Below are 22,860 nucleotides of genomic sequence, written 5' to 3' on the forward strand. Positions count from 1 at the left end.
GGACGAAGGCAAGTGCCGAAATCCCACCTTCATAACAAAAGTCTCGTGGGATTTGACTGTTTTGAAATGTTAAATGTCAGCAGACGTGAAGCATAATGCCCCTAACTTGTGATATCAAATATAGTGTTTTCTTAACAATTACTGTAACGATACAAACACAAAAAATGTGACTGATTTCAGGGATAAGTTACAAGCATATAGCCCAGCGCTGTTTGCAATGCAAAGCAGTCGCCCACAGGCTCAACAACATTTAAATGCACGCACCACAGCTTGTGGTAATTGGCACTACGGTGCGGACTGGCTACTGTTCCTCAGCTGATGAACGTTCTATATCCAAGCATTACGATCAGACAGACTTATTTGCACCTAATGCAGCATCAAATAAATTTTCTTTTACATCCTGTAAATTAATCTGTAAAATATCACTGCAGTTCAGAAACTATGATGATGTGACCCTTTATTTTCTAACATACTTGAATTTTCTTAGTTATGTGTTGTTCAAAATTTGACAGGTATGACGAGTAGCAGCTTGTAAACTATGCTGTGAATCTTTTAAAGCCTTTGCTCATCTGGCCAACAAATGTTTTGGAAGTCAGATTGGATTGACTGTTATTACATTCTGCTTCTCCTACCTGTATTTCAAGGCTGTGAAATGCTTCTTTGGCTTTCTTTCTTTCTTTCTTTCTTTCTTTCTCCCTGGAGGAGAACTGTTCTATCTTCTTGCTGGTTGTACAATGTTGCTTCATACCCTGCATGAAGTTGGTTGACAGCTTTACTGTGGGTTCAGATTGCCTCCTTTCAGAGTTCCAGCGACACGACCATAGGGGAGAGGCACTTGACACAGAGAAGCTGTATGCAGGTTAAGACTCTGAGAGGTTTTTTAGCCTGTATGTGTGGCTGTGAATGCGAATCCTTTGGTTTGTCCTTACAGATCTTACCCAGTAGGAGAAAATGTGTCCAGGACATCTGCATTCAGTCTCAAAGCCATTCAGACTCAGCACTGTTTTGATGGTGACCAGTGCTGTATTTTTGACTTTGCCTTTTTTTTTTTTGTATCTCAATGGTTTTAATATGTATTTCTTTTGTGTAAATCACTTATTGTAGTGTGAATACAAATGCCATGTATATCATTTTGTCTTATTTTATTGTATAGTGTTTTTTGTGGGGTTTTTTGTTTTTAAGAAAGGATAATCATTGTGAAATATGAAATGTTAATTTACAGAGTGATTTTATTACCCCCATTTGGACTAAAAATCCACCAGGTTAATGATTTGTTTCAGCTAATCAATATCCACCTGTTTCTTATCTTTCTACTTTTTTGCTCTTTTGAATATGTAAATATATGCAGTGTAGTGTGAATATCTTTTGAAAACAGAAGTTTTTTCTTTTCTTTTCCTTTCTTTTTTTTTTTAATAAATGGACCACAAATCATTTCACCTTTTTTTAATGTCACTACTGGTTTTTTTTGCTGGTAAAAGACAAAATACCGTTTCATAAAAAGCATATCACAGAAATAATTAGGTTGAATGTAGAGTCTTTGAAAGTGAAATGTTGCCATCCATTTGTGTGTGTGTATGTGTGTGTGTGTGTGTGTGTGGTGTCACTAGCCAGTACATTGCTTTCCTTGACAATCTGAGAGTCTTGGTGTGTCATTTGCTAGACTTTATGCTTTTCTGTGTGAGGGATATACACCTTTGTCCACTCTTCTGCCCCCGCCCCTCTTCCCTCCACAATTCAATTTAACGCGTTTCTATTTGTGCCCAGAACCTTTGTGTGTGCTACATAGGAAAGGCTCTTTTTAAATGCCAGCATCCCCTTCACAGCAATAATAAGTGGGATTAAATTGCTGTCTATGCTCAACGAAGAAATTGGAAAATTATGTTAGATTTTGCCTTAACATGAATTTTACCCACTTAGCACAAGGCAGCAACAGCCCAAAAAAAAAAAGAGAGAGAGAGAGAGAGCACAGACTGCCATTTTACATTTCCATAATTCTGTTGAAAAAAAAAACTGCTAGAGGTGTATTTTCAGGCACAAATGTGCTATTTGCCTCCCCATTGTGTAATGGGTTACTGTTGTGTACTCCTGTGAGACTGTGAGGGAGGAAAAAAAAGTGCGTTTGAGATATGTGATTTGCTTGTGTGTAGCTCTTTTGTGACCCATATTGTGTAAATGTACTGTACATGTTTATAGATTTGCATTTTGTTTTGTTTGAGAGGTAGTGGTGATGGAGGTCTTTATGATAAAGATGTTACCTGTGAAATGTTTTTGGGAGTCTCCTTTTTTTTAAATTTTGTATCAGGGTTTTTGTTTGGGTAGAGGGTTATACGAACTCTCAATTCAAAACTGGATCTGTTGTTTTGTTTTTGTATGTTACATGTGTTTGTTTATCTTTGACAAAAATACTTAATGCAGTTACATGCACATGGGTATCACTGATGATACTTTTGTATGTATGACAATAATACATCTAATTATTTATGCAAACAGCATCTGCATCTGTCACTGAGGATGGGATATGCATTTTGTGTTTAGGTTAATACTACATCTTCTTGATAATGGATTATTAATTCGAATTAATTTGCACAATCACTCCACGCAAATGACACGAGATGTAATTAAGACAGAGATAAAGAGACGTTTATCATGAATGAAGCAGTCAATTCATTAAGAACCGATATTGTCATTAGGTTCAAATTGGCAGATGTCACTCCGTTTAATTGTCCTACTTGCATGCATGACATAAAGAAGGCAGTCCCTCGTTCCAAGGGGAAATAAATCTTGTCTCATCAAATCCTCACCACCTGGATGATAACCATGCTGCTGACCACAATCAGCTGAATGAATTACAGATATCTGTGCGGTTTGAGGTTTACCACCTATGAGAACCTATGAGTAGTTTTTATATGAAACTGAATGAGGTTTCATCAATGTGTGGCTTAGGATACTACCCTCTGGTTAGATTTATTTAATAACAGAGTGCAGGGGTGGCCTGGGTACCGACAGAGATTTGCAGGATGGATGAATGGATGGATGGAGGGATGGGGGGAGGGACAGAAGGGTATTTGCCATATTCAAAAGGGAGGGATCCGTATTCGGCAGGAGCCTCTAATCTACCTCTCGCAACCCATAGCGACGTGATAAGTGTTCGGTTACCTGCAGGGGCTGAGAGCAGCCAAGTTCAAAAGTCCCTATTAGCAGATGTCCGTATCAGTGTTATGCAAACCCGTGCAGGACGGCTGCGTGTTTACTTAAGCGGGGGCCATAAGTAATTCATTGTGTTTAGTGAGACGGAGCATCTGTTCCTCACCTCTCAACTCCCTACCACTATATGAGGAAAACCCTGGTCACCTGGCAGAAAGGCTATCCCTCTTCCAGGCAACCATGTTCATCAGTCAATAACCCCAATCGCTTGCCTGAGACCCCTTTTAAAAAAAACCCCAACAGATTGGCTTTTTTTTTTTTTTTTAAAGTTATCCCTGTATCACCCAGTATGGTGTTAGGTCTTTGGTGGGAATGGGAGTTGGGGGGCAGGGGTGGTGATAGGGTAATTGGTGGAGTAAATTCAGACTTCAACCATGGTCATCGTACAGCAATGCCACAGGAGGGGGGGGGGAGAGATAAAGAGAGAGAGAGAGAGAGAGAGAGAGAGAGAGAGAGAGAGAAAGTGAGCAAACAACACGGTTGGCATGTCTTACCAAGGGAAGAGAAAAAGAGGAAAACTTGACCTTTTATCCCCCCCTGTGCTTATGGGTGGTGAGCATGTGTCGGCTGCGGCAGTGGCAGTGGGATAGATGGACAGGTTCTTGTGGCACTAATGTTTCACACACTCGCCGCAGATGTAATAACAGAAAAGTGCCCATCATTCTCCTTTCACCTGTTCAGAAGTGGCAGAAATTGCAGCCCTCTGTACCAATGGCCCCCAAGTTTGGGCTCTGCTGCTAAAGCTCTCTCTCTGCACTGTGGGTCTCCTTACATTTTTTCTTAAGGTATAAGAGGGTAATTCAGCCTGAACCAAGCTTTGATGCTTGACCTCTCTCTGGTTCCATTTTAAGGAGTCCCTTTTTTTTCCACACCCAAAACAAAAATAAATAAATAAGTACACAAAAGGGTGAAATCTTTTCTTTCCAAACTTCTCATCCATCTGTGCTGACCTGCAGTTCAAGCAGGGTACTGGACGTATATTCAGAAAGCACTCAGTGGTGTCCTGACCTCTTCTACATGCTGGCCTCTGCTCAACCTTCTAAAAGCTTGAGATTTAAGAACTACAGTCTGTATGTGTGTGTGTGTGTGTGTGTGTCATTGTTTCACAGTGTGTGTACAGGAGATTGCACTCAATTACAGCATTACCAAAAAAAAAAAAAAATTACATTTTGTCTTGTGATGGTAATAGCGCATGTTGAACCAATAGATTCTTTTTCCACTCTGAAAAATGCCAAAAGTGAGCGTCCTCATCGTCCAAGGCCGCATGGCTGAGGTGATACTGAATGGGAATTAATGTAAGTGCACTTCAAGTGCAGTAATTTGGTCGAATAGAAAATTATCAGGACTATATCTTTGTCTTGTGAGCCATTATCAGCATGCCTCTCCTGCTCAATCCTCTGTCATCACTGTTTACATGAGGAAAAATAGCCACCTCTGTGTGTGTTTTAGTAGGACTGTTAATATATGCCAAAATTATTTCGAAATTCACGAAGAGAAAGAAAATTGATCAAAATATCAATTCAGGCTGCTTAGCATATTTTGTAGAGAAGAGGGAAGTGAACAGTGAAGATGTACAACTCAAGTCTTGTATGACCCCTAGCACTGTGTTTTCCCAGGTGTCTCAGAATTAAATAGTCAAGGGCTCTCCACATCGCACATGTTTATCATACATGACATGCACTTTTATTGCAAACAATACTAAACTTCTTAATTGTCCTCTCTCTCTCTCTCTCTCTCTCACACACACACACACGTACACAGACAAACACTCAGAAACACACACATACACACAGACACACATGTACAAGCATCAACAAGTGGCAGATCTACTTCCTGCTCTTTTCCTTTACCCTTCATTCTCTGCTTAGTGCTCAAAGGTTTCCTTGGTAACCAGCATTACAATTCCTCTGATATCTAAAGAAGATGGAAAATATGTGTTGTGGAGCATCTGGATTCCTTGTTACATGTTGTGAACAAGAAGGCAAACAGGCAAGCAGGAGAAACAGCAATATAACTCAAGCTGATGCCAGATGCACTGAGTTCTGTAATCAAGCAGTAAGAGGGTATCAATTCAAACATATCTAAAATCATGGCAACATGTATTCGTAACTACAGGGATTTTCACCTAAGAATGATTTAGTCCATGCTAACTGAAGCTCTAAAGCTACTGATCATGCAGAACGACAGACACATCAAATAAATACAATTTGTAGAATAAATAGTAAATGCTATCAGTTTGGAAATGCATTCGTTGGATTGGCAAACCTTCACTGAAGGGGTACCTCGGGTAAGAAACAATGTTTCTAGGCAACAGCATCCTGTCAGCTGATCTCAGAGGCCAATAAAGTGGAGCCATGTGTTCTGTCCAACCAATAGACGTATGGATGGTTACATTTCTCCATGTGAGCGCACACTGCTGTGTGTTTATATTTACCTCCACTGCCCAAGCTGCTGGGAAGCAGAGCCTTCTTCCTCTTGACTTACTCAGGCTCCGTCTACCTGTGTACAGTGTGATGAATGACCACTGTTTTACAATGCTTTTCTTACCTGGCCGTTTCTGGGAGACTTTTACAAAGTTCAAAATGATCTTTAAAGTGTTTTTCCAGCCCACACTCTTATTAATCTGACAATGAAAAGTCTAATCACTCTACTGTACTCATAATCAACTTCCCAAGTACTTTATTTGTGCAAAGAGAGCTGTTCAAGCAGCTCCACATGTTTTGTCATTTACCAAAACCACCCTCACTTCCAATTTGTACCTTCTTTTTCGTCCTTTATGGTTTACATGAACCAATGCTGTCAGTTCAGGTACATTAATATTTCTTTAAGTGGTGTGTTTTCTTCAGTTGAGAAAATATAAATTTGTCATTATTTGTTGTGATTTAACTGACCTGGAAAAAAAAATAGTGCTTTTGTAACAGCGTGATGTCGCTATATAAAATTATGCAACATTGAGTGGAAAATACTTGGTTAGATTGTTCAAGCATCCTATTGTTAGCTGCCTGATGTGAAAAGGTGATCTGTACCATTTCATTTTCACTGGAATAAATGCAGTCATTTGTTAGCAGTTTTATTTTTCAATAAACGATTTTCATTTCTGTGATACAGATTACTAAACTTTGAAAGTGCTTTGAATACTAAGTGTGAGAGTTTATGTTCTTAAAGAAAATGCAGTAAAAGCCAATGTAATCAGGTAGCTCTTTTGCTGCAAGAGAACAGGACAAAAACTGTTCTGGGAGAAAATCTTTAAGCTGATGCTACGCATTAACAAACTTTCAAGGAAAATAAAATGTTTCGAAATAGAATGTACAATTCCTCCATTTATAATATTGCTGAAACCAGAAGAGATTTGTAAGGTAAAAGCTTTTTTTTTTTTTAAATGTCAAATGCAAGCTCTTTCAGGGTAATTTTATAAGAAATGTTAATACAGAATGTTTGTTCAGTGTTTCATTAAAAGCAAACATTTGTTTAAAACGATCATTTAAAACTACTTTTAACATTTATGAGAACTACTTAAGAAAAAGCCTTTACTGGTCATTAATGTGCTATGGTACAAGCATAAGGTTGCTTTAAATTTTGCTGGTTGTGGCTTTTTTGGGTGATTCAAATCCAGAAAGAGCTTTCTAATTTCTGCAAACTTTTCAAATTCTCCGTCTACATATTTTTTTTTCTTCCATCCATTTTTTCTAAACTGCAGTTAGGACCTTAAAGAATCTGTTTGCCTTTATATTACTGTACAAACCAGACTTGAGGACTCTTGATGTTCCTCTGCTCTCTAGTCAGGTGAATGTGGAAATGGGGTTTCTTGGGTCCTTGTACATTTTGCAGGGGGACAGGCTGGGTGAGAGTTAGCAAATGGAGTTCAAGTAGGCTCTACTTCTCCAATGTGAAAGGGTTTCAGCAGTGTTTACATACCTGGATCCTGACCTCTTAATGCTTTTGCAGCAGCCGCTAAGAGCTTGAGTGAGACACGAGAGTTTGAGATATACTGAAAAGAAGCGCAGACAAAAACAAAACAAAAAGGAAAGCCACCCCCTCCCCCTGACACACACACACGTAGATACGCACACACATTTTCATGCACATATGCACACGCACACTCACATGCACACACCCACACTCACATGCACACGCACACGCACACGCACACACACACACACACACACTCACACACACACTCACACTCACACACAAAAACACAAACACACATACATGAACACAAACACACACACACAAACACACCCACACTCATTAAAACAGGTGTTGACTCCATGACATTTCATAAAAACAATATTTTCTGACCATAAATGAACCAAGTTTTGCCTCCATGGATGCAGAGTGCACTCCAAAATCTACCATATAATGCTGATCAGGTACTGATGTTCTTTTCAGTTTTTTCCCCTCTCTTCAGTAATACCTTTCATGTGCACAGCCCACCATTATTGAAAATTACAACTTATACAATCTACATACTTGTGTCTGAGATAATTGGGTACAGATCCATTATCATACTCTCAAGGCCAAGCATGCAGACTTCCTTCTGTGTTTCGCTCTTTTCTTTTCTGAATACTTCATTTTCCTTCCTTTTTTTTTTTGAGCACTCCAGATCCATTTTCGAGAGAGAACGTAGAATGAATTTTGGCAAATGGGCTTAACATGAAGTCCTCTCCTCTCGTTTAAGAAATTCAGCTCTGATATGGCTAAAAATAAAAGGGGACCGTGTCTACAGTCCCAGAATGGTCTTTATTAATCATTTACAAAAAATAATGAATATTATTGTTCATTATTTTCATAAGGTATTTGATACATCTAGGTTTATGTTGTTTACAATCAAATATCACGTACATCTTAAAGAATATCAGAAAAATTAATATTAAAAATAGTTGTTAGCTACAGTTATGCAGTTATGTCCCTTTTTTATGTACAGTTTCCTCTAAAATCATTCATACCTTTGATAAAAATGAAAGAAAAATATGCATCAAACAAGTATTGAGCTAAATATGGATTTTTTTCTTTTTTTTTTTTTTGTCTTTAGTAGCCACATTAAATACATGCTCATAAGACATTAATTTGAGGGCATATGCTCTAATCCCAAGGCCAGGCTTTACTTGTCTTGTGGTTTGTAAGACCTTATTGGAACGGTTTTTAAAGATGAGGCCGCTTAATATCTCTACTCATAAACCAAGAAACACTAAGTTGTGTGCAAATTTTCCAAAGCATCCATTTACTCATTGTGCCTGAACTCAGACCAACTTTACTACTATCGTAGTACGTATAATAAAAAATGTTTTCGAGTTATAACACTTCTTTCATGATGAAGTTTTATACCCCAGGGTGACGATGGTAGTAGTGAATAAACTAAATTGTGAATGGTCATGAAGTAGTCTTTTTTGTGAACTCTTTCCTAAACCTGTGGCCACAAGTTTGCATGTTGTGGGAGGATATTGTTTTTAAGAACATTTATTCATGATCACAGCAGTTAAGTTAATAAAGAAAATTGACGTCATATAGGCACTCTATCCAGATGAAGCAGCCTAGATTACAAATGAAGATCATTCATGCTAGCTTGCTGATACATTCAGTCCAATAGCGTTTATTAACCTATGCCACCTGAAAAACATTTTCAAAATCAGTGCGTCCTTTTGTCACAATTTTACAAACTGGAGGGACATGGAGATCTAATATGTTGTGAAAAAGGTCTCCGTTCCTTACAGCCTCAAAACCAGCTCATGTTTACATCTTGCCTGGGAAAGGCCAATATGTTTCAATAATAATTGTGACTGTTTTCTGGGTTATTTTCATCTGCCAAAATCTTTCTGACAGGAGATGCTTTAAATCCACGTTAACCTCAGTAAATTTACACTGACTCATCATTTGTGACAAAGGCATCATTTCTCTCGTCTTGCTTGGAGTGCAAGTATGTTTTGTAATTCTTTGCTAATGGACAGTGGAACTTTTACACAGAAAAAGTGTAAGATTAAATGCTATCATGAAAGGAAAGTTTGCTGAGCTAAGAGGGTGGACATTATATGAGAATAAATTTGGGAACCTTTTAGATTAATTTTCAGTGGCATTAAATGTTTCTATAGAGGGTATTTCCAATTTTCTTTTTTTTTTTTTTTTTTTAATTTCTGTAGAGAAACAATTTTATTTTACAAAACACAGAGACTGCTTTGTTAGTATTGTGTGCTCATTATAAGTAACTACTACTCACCTTGAGAGCTCTATACTGCCAGTTTTTGTGATCTAAAATCTATAGTCTACCTCACTTCCTGTGCTCAAAAGATACAGGTAAGGCAGTGCACAATTGCAAAAGCTATATCAGAGACTACATAAATGTCTTACAGAGCTCCCTAGCTATGGAGTAGCTCTCCAACATAGGTTTGAGGTTTAGACGTGCCCTTTAAATCTTTAAAATGAAGACTAGAACAGCCTTGCTTTGGTCAAGCTTACAGGTAAATATGTTAACACTATAGTCAGAGCAGGATGTTGGTTAGTGAAACAGGTTTTTTTTTTTTTATGACTGTTAGTGCTCACAAAAGCACCCTTCCCACTTATTATACCGTATGTTGGTGACATGCAGATATCTTGCTGGGCTTTTGTGCCTGTCTTGCCTCCTGACCTCTCCATTGCGGTTTTGCTGCTGCAGTAAGGCCTGCTGGACTCTAGCATTGAACTCTGCTGACTGTGCATCTCACTCACTCTGTCCTCTTAGCCTTTTTATGGCATTTCTCCTACATCTCTTTGTGGATCCTCCATATACACACTGGAATAATGATTATAGTCTAACAAAGCTTCTGTCAGAGGCCTGGTTTCCTGAGTGTTGAGTGTTGGTGCATCTCAAGGTTTCCTCGTATGATAGCCATAGGGAGTTTTTCTTTGGTGCCATTGTCATTATGTTACTCAGTAGGGCTTTCATTCCCAGTGCACTGCAACACGGCTTTGTGACAATGTCTACTGTAAAACATATTATACAAATGAAATTGTATCGAATGTATTTCCAAAGAAAGTCCCAAATATTCATATCCCTTTTCGTTTGTTATTATTTGCAAACTCTCTTCCGCCTGATAACAGTACTGATTTGTCTCCTGAAATGTTTTAGTGAGATTCCTCCATACACAGTCTTTCAAGATCCTCGAGATTCCCCAGCCTATGCTTGATTGTACTCACCAATCAAACATTATCAAGCTGGATCAAGTCTACAGATCAAGATGTCCACTGACACACAGTAATAATTTTGTGGACAGTTCTGAGGCTTGACTGGGATCGTTGTCTTACTGAGGCTTTTTTGGGGGTTTTTTTTGGAAACCTCCTCCCCCCTCAAAAATTGACCTAGACGTCGCATCTTATAATGAATTTTTCAACTTTGCATTTTCAAAGACATTGTGTCCCTTTTGTTGATGGATAAAAAATGGATTTTGTTTCTGTGCTTAAATCTCCCTGTTGAGAAGAATTTCAAAAAATTAGTACGGGAACACAAACATACCTTAGTCACTTTTTATTTTAAAAGAATTTTTGAGATTCTTTGCCTCCTTATCAAGAATCATACATAACTGTAGATGGTTTAGTTGAAGAACAATGTAGAGGATGCCAAGGAAAACCTTAATGTAAGGTCTGTATCTAAGGTGAATGTTTAATATTGAACTATTAAAAAGTCTTACCAATTCTGAAACCAGTAACTAAATTTCAGTTATACTGAGACCCAAATTACTGAATTAAAAAAAAGTGTTATAGCAGAAATTTCCTAAAGCAATTGTTAATCCAAAGGATACTGAGAACATTTTTGTTACTAGTCAGTGCCCAGTGAACCTCCTTGAAAGGCGTTAAGTAAAGAGGTACTCTCATTTGCAGGCTGAACTAAAAAGGTGAAGTTTATGGTGAGAAGAACATCTTGCCTGTCATGAATTATGACCCCGAATCAGTTAACAGCTTCTGCTCTGCCTTTGTTAGAATAAATTAGGTGATGGATGTACAAGATCAGTTTTGGGAAGCATTCTTAGTGGACATATGGACATCCTGTGATTATAATAAGCTAGTGCAAGCATGCTAATTTACCAAGAGGTTATGAAATTAACACAACCATTAACATTCTCAAATGTCAATCGCCATCTGCCTCAATGGTCATTACATTAGAAATCCATAGCGTCGTAAAAGAGGAGTTATGCAAGCCAGCAGAGCATACACACAGAGCGCCACGTGAAGAAATAAAGGAGTTTACACTGGGAATAACAATACCACGGATAATACCAGAAACATAAAATGTCGAAGCAAAATGGGCTCAACAGCGGTCAGTTAATATATTTTGCTGTATATTTCAACCACGACTAAGGTGCGCTTATGACATATATATTCATATACATGATACATTATTTCAAGACATTCTTTAAATACTACATGTAAGCAACATTGTGCTGTCCGACCATGGCAATTATGAGCTATATTTTAATCGAGGTTTTGTGCTGCCAACTGATACAATGGCAGTCGTCCGTACATGTGGGTGGCGCTGTGGATTCTAGGGGTTGTTGAATTAGCAAAGTAAGTTTACAAATCTTTGCTTTTGCTAGTTCCGCCGGCAAGAAAGCAGTTTCTCATTTGAAAGATTTGAAATACGTTGAGGTGTGTTTCTGTGCTCATTTTCAATTCCGTTCCGTTTATAACAATACATCAACAGCATCTTCTTCTGTGTTTTACATTATCCGTTCGTCGGCGGTTTATTCGTTCGAGACACTCAGTTGTAACATTAGCTAGCATGCTGGCTGGCTAGTCAACGTTGAATCGTTGAATCAGTCTGTTAATGTTAACCTCGGTTCCAGTATGTGGATAACGTAAATCTTGACAGGTGAGTAATTTTGGTAAGATACAGTAGTATGCTTTGCGAATTTTATTGTCTGGTGAGTGATCGCTGTGCTTGTGTTGTATATTCATTGTGTTGCTACAGGTCCTATCTGCAAACTTATTTAGTCAGATTAATGACAAGATATTGCCCTAGATGTTATTGCTAACTAACGATAGATAAATTGTTTAGAAATATTTATCCAACGTCCCCTACTTGTGTGATCGCTTCTAACTGTTCATATCTTTTTACTACGACAGTAATTGTATGAAAAGGATAGGTGTAAAAATAGTTGTACCAGAGATTGTTCATATGTAGAGGTATCCGTCTCGTCTAATAAATTTATCCAGTATTCAATATCCAGTATTATCAACACGGTTCATTAAGCGTCATTATATTAAATCTATAGTGGCAAGTTATGAAAGTTCCATTAAGTACTCCTTACAGTGTGTGTGTGTTCAAATCTGATGTTTTCAACTTTCTGTGATTTCTTTGTCCTTTCCAGTGATCTGTATAATGTACCCATGTCAGCTGTCAACAATCTGACAATGGAGGACTATTTCCCTACACTGAAACCAAGACGCATCCAAAACCAGAATGTCGTACATCGACTGGAGCGTCGTCGCATCTGCTCGGGCCGTCCCGGCGCCCACTGGTACCGTGTCCGGTGTTTCCATCAGAACCTTTTCCCAAACTTCACCGTGGTCAACGTGGAGAAACCCCCCTGCTTCTTACGCAAGTTCTCTCCAGACGGACGCTGCTTCATCGCTTTCTCTTCCGATCAAACCTCGCTGGAGATTTACGAGTACCAGGGATGTCAGGCGGCCGAGGACCTGCTTCAGGGACAAGAAGGCGAGACACTGGCCAACGGGAACGACCAGCGCTCCCTGAACATCCGCGGCAGACTCTTCGAACGCTTCTTCTCCCTGCTCCATGTCACCAACGTGGCCTCTAACGGTGAACATCTCAACAGGGAGTGTAGTCTGTTTACAGATGACTGTCGTTACGTCATAGTGGGATCAGCTGCTTATTTACCCGAGGAACCCCATCCTCATTTCTTTGAGGTGTATCGTAACAACGAGTCAGTGACACCTAACCCTCGCTCTCCATTGGAGGACTACTCACTTCATATCATAGACCTGCACACTGGCAGACTCTGTGACACACGCACGTTCAAGTGCGACAAGATTATTTTATCTCACAATCAGGGACTGTACTTGTACAGGAACATCTTGGCAGTTCTGTCTGTGCAGCAACAGACTATTCACGTCTTTCAGGTGGGGGCACGTCGACCTGCCGTTACCTTTCCGTAGAATATGTGGTAGAAGTCTGGCAGGACCTGGCTCTATTTCGTTTGCTGTATAAGCAAAATAACTGCTGTTGTAAATTATACATCAGATAAATGTCAAGTGTTCTTTCGTTGGTAACTGCGCTGTTTGAATTACATTAATGTTGTTTGTTAACCACAAAAGGTGTTGTCAGTGAGCCATGTGGTAGAATGATGTCACTTGCCCGATATTTGTGTGGAATTTGTCACTGTTTTGTTTTGAACTCGGAAAAGCCTAGCTTCATCAGGCCCATTGTCTCCAAAAGGTCAAACTGTACCCTGTGTTTTGGCTTTGCAGGTCACGGCAGAGGGCACATTTCTGGACGTGCGTACCATCGGCCGCTTCTGCTACGAAGATGACCTTTTGACGCTGTCGGCCGTGTACTCGGAGGCTCAGGCCGAAGGTCAGCCCGGCTTCTCCCGTCTCTACAAGGAGAAAACCATCAACTCGCTCAAGCACAGGCTGCTGGTGTACCTGTGGCGGCGGGCGGAGCAGGACGGCAGCGCCACTGCCAAGCGTCGCTTCTTCCAGTTCTTCGACCAGCTGCGTCAGTTACGCATGTGGAAGATGCAGCTGCTGGATGAGCATCATCTTCTCATTAAGTACACCAGTGAAGAGGTTGTCACACTACGCGTCACCGACCCCTCACAGGTGCCTCGCCGACCTTAGAGATGTGCTCAGAGAGCCGGCCTCTAAATCACCAAATTAACGTGATGTAATTGGTCTGTCGGGTGTTTTAGGGTTCAGGGGGATTTGGTTACTTCTTTAAGGCTAGGGTTTCATGTATCTTTTGAGTGTCAGGATCTTAGGTTGTCCTTTATTGCATGAGAGCTGGATTAGCTCATGACGCAACAACAGCAGAATGTATTAGATTAGAATTATAGATATGAGGATAGACCACAAGTTGCTCATGGAAACTTGCCTCCTACAAGATCTTTTTCAAGCCTCTATAAGTCTACTGATTTAAAAACTGCGCCTGAGATTAAAAATGCTGAGTGAGATGTGTGGAGGGTAACGTTGGAGCAAACGCGAGGGCGCCCGAGTCGATATTCTAAGGGCAGCTCTGTCTTATTCAAACCACGTAAAACGTTTCTACAATAACAGCACATCTTTAATTGGTGTGTCTTCTAATCATACCTTTTTTTGTTCTAATAACCTCATTCATTATTTCATAATTTTCCATTTCAGCCCTCCTTTTTTGTGGTGTATAACATGGTGACCACGGAGGTGTTGGCGGTCTTTGAGAACACCTCTGACAAACTGTTGGAGCTGTTTGAGAACTTCTGTGACCTGTTCCGAAACGCCACGCTACACAGCGAGGCCGTACAGTTCCCCTGCTCCGCCTCCAGCAACAACTTTGCGCGGCAGGTCCAGCGCAGGTACTGTAACAGAACCAAGAGAAAAAGACACTCAGCCAGGCTGTCACTGAAAAACACAGGCGAAGAGAAAAGCATAGGTATTTCATTAAGTTCATGCTCCACAATAATGGACAGTCTGTTTCTGCGGACCACATAGCTGTGAGGAAACTCGGTTCCTTTGTGTGCATTATGTTTTTTTTTTTTTTTTTTTGTCCCCTCAGTCAGCTCTTGTTCATGGTCCAGAGAACTGAATGGACTCTCCGATATCTTGAATGTGTTAATATAGTTGTGAATATCTTAATATAGATGTTACACACAATCATAGACCTGCCAAGAAACACCAGTCTATCAATTCGTAGATACATTTTCACTCCGTTGGAGTTCCTCTACCCTTCTACTGAATTTTATTCACCATTACTGAACCGTGAAAGTGCAAAATTTACAAGGCCCCAAGGTGGTACAGATAAATATCTGACCCCAAATTTAGGACAAATGTCCTCTAGGTACAGAGGTGTTTCCTGCATCTGGCATTTACGCTGGGGTACCCAAAAGTGCTTTAGTACTGACTGTGATCAGGCTTTCCAGGGGAATACATTGTTCCTTTCATGTTCCTTTCAGGTGGAAAGGCTGGCCAGTGTTAGTCTTCCCCTCTCTCACATAGACCAGATGGCTGACTGCGGTTTGAGCTGGAGAAAGTTTCATTAAAGTTCATGAATAATTGGTCGTTCCAAATTTGCAGGGGAAAAAAAGGCGCACAAAGAATTGCGCACGTAATGTAAGAATAGTGCTTGTGATGTAAAAATTATTTTCTCGATAGGGTAATTTGTGGCAATTGGCACTCTTAAGTGAAGCCGTCTTTTGAGTGTATTTGAAGAGTGATTTGGCGAGGGTTTTTTTTTTTTTTTTTTTTTTTCCCTCCACTGCCCTCTGAAATGTTCTGCTTCAGAAAGTGCTGTATTTGCTGCTCAGCCTTTTTGGTGGTAACATCAAACTTTTCCCTGTTCACAGCAAAAAAAAAGTCTCTGTGACTTCAGTTATATTCCCTTTTTCTGTTATCTTTTTTCTCGTTTTTTCATTCGCACGTGCTGTAGAGAATACTAAAGTACCTATTTGGTCCCGTGGTTGAGGTTTACAGATCATATTCTCGAATATGACTCGTTTGTTTGTGTTTTAGGTTCAAAGACACTATAGTAAATGCTAAATACGGTGGTCACACAGAGGCAGTGAGGAGGCTGCTGGGACAGCTTCCAATCAGTGCTCAGTCCTACAGCAGCAGTCCATACCTAGACCTGTCCCTCTTCAGCTATGACGATAAATGGGTCTCGGTCATGGAGCGACCCAAAACGTGCGGTGACCATCCTATAAGGTACCTGTTAACCACTGCCGATTTGGCCTTTCCTGTTTGTCCCACTGATTTCATCTAAGTGAATTTTTATATGAACTTAACGCATTTTGAGGATTGTGCGTGTGTGTGTGTGTGTGTGTGTGTGTGCGCGCGCGTGTGTGGTTGTATGTGGTCATGTGTGGGCGTAGATGGGGATTTTATGTTTAGTAGACCTGTTTAAACCTTTTTTTTTTGTTTTTCTAGAGAAGCTGTTCTGATGTGTGGTGTTGTGGCTCTCTGTGCAGGTTCTATGCGCGGGACTCGGGGTTACTAAAGTTCAAGATCCAGGCAGGCCTCCTGGGTCGTCCCATTAACCACGCTGTCAGGAGGCTGGTGGCCTTCACCTTCCATCCCTTTGAGCCTTTTGCCATTTCCGTTCAGCGCACCAATGCAGAGTACGTGGTCAACTTCCACATGCGCCATAGCTGTGTATGACTGAAAACCACGGCAGGCTAGATACTGTGTGTATGTGTGTGTTTGTGTGTGTGCGTGCGTGCGTGTGTTGTCTGCCTGCCAGCTTCTCTCAAAAGCCCTTATCCTCATATTTGTGAAGGGAAGAAAGAGGAAAAAGAAGGATTGGGACCTTGGTTGTCTGTGTCTCCAGTGGAGGGGGTGCCTGAATGGGTTCCTCTCTGTATGGAACCAAACATGGTCATTGTGGATTTAGGCACATTTCATTTCCTACAAAACGTTTTCGCCCTCCCTTTTATTTCAAACTTTTATTTATCACAGGAATCGCTATTTTTTTTTTTTTTTTATACCTGATCCTTAAAATTTTATTACAGTAAATTTATTGTTTGGATTGGATTGTAATCTCACAATAAAGTTTCTTTTGAATGATCTGAAATCCCTTTTTAAAAGGCTCGGCTATTGGTTTGCACAACTGACACTGGTACTCTTAAACAATGCTATGTATATGTGTATGTGTATGTACGTGTGTGTGTGTGTGAATAAAACTTTTTTTTAAAAAATATGCTAAGGAAATAAGACAAACAATTGTTTTATGGTACTTTACAGTACATGAATATAAGTAAGATAAGTGAATATAAGTTATATAAATGGACCACAAAATTAGTGTTAACTCACTATAAATGCATGAGCCATGGAGGCTGTTGTAAGACCTTGAAGGCAGTGCTGCTGGTCATAAAGGGTGAATTTTTTTTTTTTTTTTTAAGTAAACTGAAGGTCACCAGACCACTGCGCTCTGAAATTGCTGTTAAATGTAGACGTGTTTATCAGGATTACTTGCTGCGCTTCTTTTCATGAACATTCTCTGGGATACTGAGGTGACCCTCATGTTGAAATGAGAGGCAGCTCTAGAGATGTTATTTTTTGGAATTATTTTGCACACTTTCGTAACAACTTCTGTTTCTAAAATGGTGGTAGTCCGAAAAAACCACACATGCCCCCTTTTAGCAATGTTTTCACATTTAAATGAAGCGTCCCAAGCTTGCATTGATTGTGTTCCATTACGTTTTTTTTCTGCACCCACATAGCAGACTGGTATTTACTAAAAATGGAGTTGTAATTGTTCCACTTGATAGCCGATGTCACAAACAAAAGCAAAATCCCGATGCCACAACAATAGCAAAAATTAATTGTGAAAAGTGATTCAGTACACCCAGTTTACTAAGTGACCAAACGGTCTCCCAGGGGATACAGTGGCTATGCGAATGATGGGCCAGAGGTTGAAGAAAATGCATCTGTTTTAGCAGCCACTCCACCACTGATTGGAAGACAATTTTCAACACAAGAGATTGCCATGGTTCAAAAAAAAAAAAAAAAATCCACTGCATTTACAGATTTTGCCAAACAAAAAAAAAAAAAAATGGAACACACCAGAGAGATAGAAAGACAGAAAGAGAGAGAGAGAGTACAAGAGAGAAAGAAAGAAACACAGACACCCAAGGCTAATCCAACGTTTTTGGAGTAGTCAGTCTCCCTGGGCAGATACACAAACCTCGATTTGTCTGCAGGAACAAGCCGAACCTCCCTCAATCTAAAAAGCCCCTGCACTTTAAGTTCTCTTCAACGCCATTTTAAATGAACCCCTAAGTGCAACTACTGTAAGTGTAATAATTTTCTTTAGGGCTTTATGAATACGAATCCAGATATCCCGCTAGTCGCCAACAAGAAATTTCCCAACATCCTGTGAGATGGCTGCACTCTTGCGAGCCCTCGAGGCATGGCTGCGGCGAGCGGTAAATGCCGGATGAATGCTTTTAGCCGGCGACTGGAATAAAAAGTGTGATCCTAGGGTTCTGTGTGGGCGTGAGTAGGAGGGTGTTGGGCGCGTTCGCGGGGCTCCTCTCTCATTTAATTCAGCTGCAGTGGTGCTGCCCCGGCACAGAACAAAAAAAAATCCAACCAAGGTTATAATTTCAGAGTACAATCAGTTTGGTTTTGCACAACAGGAAAGAAAGCAAAAGAGAGAAAGAGAGAAGAAGAAGAAGAAGAAGAAGAAGAAGTGAGATACGGAGAACTCCTGATTGAAGAACAAATGAAATGAAAGATGTTGAGTTGTGATTGCCTTATTCACCTCCAGCTTCCATCCATTTCCTTTTATTTTATTGTGAAAGGATATTTCTGTATTACAAAAGCAACTGTGGTGCTTAGCGCGTTTGCAAATTAATAGTGGACCCTCGGAGGAAAGCTTCGTCTGCAGAGACTTTTGTATCAGATGTGTTATGCTATGCCTGTTCGGCTTGAGCCATTTTTCCAAGGTTAAATGACTCTCTTTGTTGTGGCTTTTCATGTAATCGCAATGAAAAAGAGACACAATGTAAAGATTTCACACTTTATTATGTCACGTATTAGGGTTTTATGCAACTTGAATCTTACCTTATGGAGGTGAGGCTAAAGAAGAAAGGATATCACCGGATTTTTCACTCAGTTTTTTTATTTGATCAGTTCAGCCTCAGTTTGGACCTGAATCAGCAACGATTAGCCCTACTTTCGCCAGTGAAACGCCAGGATATTTAATCTTTTTGGTGCGCGAGCGCAATTTAACATCAGTCTGTCTCTCTTAGGCCTCCGTTTGAGCGGACTATACATGGGAGCCACGTCTACAGCCCTGCAAATATAATTTATAAAGGTCAAAGCAAGACATTCTCCACTGCTCAGGCTGCCATTTTACTTTTAGTTGGTAACAAACCACTTTAAACCCCATTTTGGCTTGCTTTTTGTTCGTATATTTGTATCTCGAGGTTAGACAGTAGTAAGGTCGGTTATTACCAAAGCTTTCGTTTGATAATCTCACACTGGAGATGCCTCTCATCTATATTTAAATGCACCTTCTATCGTATCAACTGTGCATGCTATTTTAATATTTCTTCAGTATTTCTTGTCATACACACAGAAAAACCGCTTTGAACAGAAAAAAAAACTCGTTTTGGAGGTTACAGACAAAGCACCTGGATGTTCATTCATTCATTAATTTTATTCATCTGTATCAGTGTTTTCTATTGCTTGTACAGGACTGCAAAAATCAATTAGTCCACAACCATATTAGCTAATACAGCCATCCATCTCTATTTGATCAGTCCAGTAACTCAAACACGGCCTTTAAGTGTTATATGTACTTCAGAATGTTAGTGAGGCAAAGAACATTTCCATACGTAAGGACAAAGTCGTTAAGAGAGAACTTAAGTCTCCAGATTTTTTTTTAATCTTTTTATTCCTACCAGTAATTTGGTATCCAGCTGCTCAGCTGTGAGCAGGTCTGAGGTCATAACCAATCAGATGAGGAGAGAGTAAAGCCAGGGCGGGGGAACGTGTGATCTCCTACCTCCACTGGTGACAGGGCTTACTGGGGTTAACCTGTGAAGAGACAGCAGGTGCTGTGGGATTAAGTGTCCACCCAGACTCTGGTTACACAAGCTAATTGAACACATTCAAACATGCCTCTGAGCACCTGGGGGTGGACTCTGGACAAAAAAAGGAGTGTGTGTGTTTGAGTGTTTGTTGTGTTGTGTTGTATTGTGTGTGTGTGTGTGTGTATCTGTCTATGTGTCTTTTTTTCATGCAAAACTGAATTATAATGTCTTCTGCTGAACAAAAGGAGTCAACATGGGTGCCTATCATGAATAATCACTGAACAATCATTAAACTTTCTTCCCCCTCCCCCCCTGTTATGCCAAACTTGATGAGGAATAGGAACTTCAGCTGAGACCAAAGCTGACCTGCTGTTTTAAACACATGCTTACAGGAGCCATATTTGAATGCACCCTATTTTTTTGTACTTGTCTGATGCCATGTCAAACTGTTCTCATTTTTTTATTTTGTGTGGTGTGCTAGACTTACATGCTACACACTGCGGCAAAAGAATTGTCCTTTTCTCAGACTGGATTGAGTGATAAACACGTTTTTATTTTTTCCCCCTGAGTTTTGTATAAACTTTCTATCAAAAATAGAAATCACACCAAAAAGAGAGCTAATGTTTTACACCTCCTCTCAGAATAATTCATATTCAATTCTCAAATAAATTCTCAATTCATTTGTTGTGTGCATATCTTTATATATCTGTGTATGTGTGTGTGTGTGTCTTTTATTTTATTTTCTCATCCAGCCTGCAACAAAGATAATTTCTTGATATGAGATACACATTTCACATTACCCTCCCAAATACCATAAAATAAGTTAAGAAGAAGCATTGTGCTAATGTTCAGATTGAGACTGTATGAAACTTCAGTGAACAACATTGGTTTTGATGGTGCGTGGAAAGAATTATGTAAACCTCTATGTAATTGTAAATGATGGAAGGAACCAAATCAACTTTTCCTGTTACAAGGCTGGTCAAACAGAAACGTATTGCTTATATGTAATATCTCTCCAATATGCCAACCAATGATCTGTAAAACATTCGTTTATATACACGCACCTCAATATGTTTAAAAGTATAACACTTAAGTCTTGGAATTGCTTCTTCTCGAGCCCTTAGTTTATAAAAGTGTGAAAGGAAACCTAGTACTGATGATGTTCACCGTCTTATCAAACTCTTGTTATGACAGATGCACATACCGGTTCATTTATTTAATGACAATGAAACACAGATGGGGTAAAAAGAATGGGAACATATTAATGTTTTGTGTAAGCTTGTGTTTATTTAATCAATGTCTGTGATTACACTAAGACCACATGTATAAGTTCTGCATCACGGACAATAACAAGACCGACTTATGGTGCTGGCCTGACCCCGGTTGCCATGGTTACGCTGTGTACAGAGTTATAGCCAGTGTCTGCCTGGTAACCCAGTTCCTGCTAATTGCAGTTGTCCTGGCAACAAGGTGGCCAATGTAATCCAGGGGAACAGGCAACAATGTGCAGCAGATCTACGTTTTTATGGGGTTTAAAAATCAGCTTCTTCCTCGTAACGTCTCTGTCACAGACGACACTGCGTTTTCGTCTTTGTTTTTGTGGGGTTAAAAGGTGGCAAGACCGCATGTTCAACCCCACACGTTTACGCTCATTTCTCCAGCAAGCTCAATTGCAGGCTGCCTGCCACCTGTTCGACAGACATTTAATATGAACCGGAAAAGGCCTGCTCTGGAGAACTGTCATTTGCGAGACTGTAATAGAGACACACTGCACAGATTTCCACTGTGACGAAAAACTCACATCATCATTATCCAGTAGAAATGAACCAAATATATATAATGACCATATATTTTGTTCTGGGAGAGTGACATTAGCACCATTTTACATGCACGCAATTATGTTTTTAGGATACTTACAAACTAAAACCTTAATGGAGTGATATGAAAATGTAAATGTAAATACAGAATGTCACGGGCAACATTACAGTATATCTAGGTCCACTGAAGGAAATCCAACCCTTCAAGCTTAATGAATGTCTTTGCCTCTCATGACTACTAACAGCTTGACACTTCATTATATGTCTCAAACACACACATATACACACATACACACACGTATACTATATATGTATGAAATGTAATTTTAACATCACCTGGAAACGTCCACTTACATTTATCAAATTTGTCCCTCATTTTTGAAAATCAGAAAATGTCAGAAGTCATTATTCCTTTTCCTTCTTTTCAATAAAATACACACCGACACACAGACAGACACACAGACAGACACACACACACACACACACACACACACACACACACACACACACACACACACACACACAAAAAGTGATAGCATGTCACAGACTTTTGCTTGAATAGTGTACATAAATAGATTTCCACACATGTAAATCCGTTTGTATCTATAACTAAGAGAAAGGTTAAGAACAGTTAATAGTTGACGTAGTTTGCAAGTCAGTTACAAAAAAACTTGACAATATCATTTGCTGCTAATGGGTCGATAATTCATTTTTGAAAACACTGCAGCTGCTTGCTTTAGTCACATAGTGAGGCAGATTTGAATATATAACATATCAGTGTTTTGGATGACACAATGACTCCAAGTTTACAGCCAGACACGACTTAACTACTTTTTGGAGTTACTGCCTTAAAAAAGCCTATTTTCAGGCCAATCACCAAAAAATGTGGCATCTAGATTTTGCTAAATGGCTCCGGAACATTTGACTGGAACCATGTATTACAATCAGGCGGGACTATCAATAAGCTTCTTAAATGCATGTAGAATGCATAGGCTGAAAATATCTGGAAAAGAAATGCCACAGCTGTGCTGAAATATGCATGTTTATCTTTGATATTACAGACTCTCGTTATGGTCAATGAGATCATACACACTCAGAGCAAAAAAACAAAACAAAAAACA

At 39.7% G+C, this 22,860-nt stretch overlaps 1 protein-coding gene across 2 annotated transcripts; it reads left to right on the plus strand.

Moving 5' to 3' along the window:
- The first annotated feature begins 12,561 nt into the window (after positions 1–12,561).
- det1 (DET1 partner of COP1 E3 ubiquitin ligase) lies at positions 12,562–16,769 on the plus strand. 2 transcript variants are annotated; one of them, XM_030786686.1, is made up of 6 exons: positions 12,583–12,677; positions 12,813–13,314; positions 13,663–14,016; positions 14,554–14,744; positions 15,898–16,089; positions 16,353–16,769. In XM_030786686.1, the coding sequence occupies exons 1-6, from the start codon at positions 12,586–12,588 to the stop codon at positions 16,540–16,542; spliced, it is 1,521 nt and encodes a 506-aa protein (XP_030642546.1). In that variant the 5' UTR covers positions 12,583–12,585; the 3' UTR covers positions 16,543–16,769. The 2 variants fall into 2 exon arrangements, with proteins under 2 accessions (XP_030642540.1, XP_030642546.1); XM_030786680.1 differs by having other exon boundaries at positions 12,562–13,314.
- The last annotated feature ends 6,091 nt before the right edge of the window (positions 16,770–22,860 follow it).

Source organism: Chanos chanos, chromosome 1 (genome assembly GCF_902362185.1).
Source record: "Chanos chanos chromosome 1, fChaCha1.1, whole genome shotgun sequence".
NCBI lineage: Eukaryota > Metazoa > Chordata > Actinopteri > Gonorynchiformes > Chanidae > Chanos > Chanos chanos.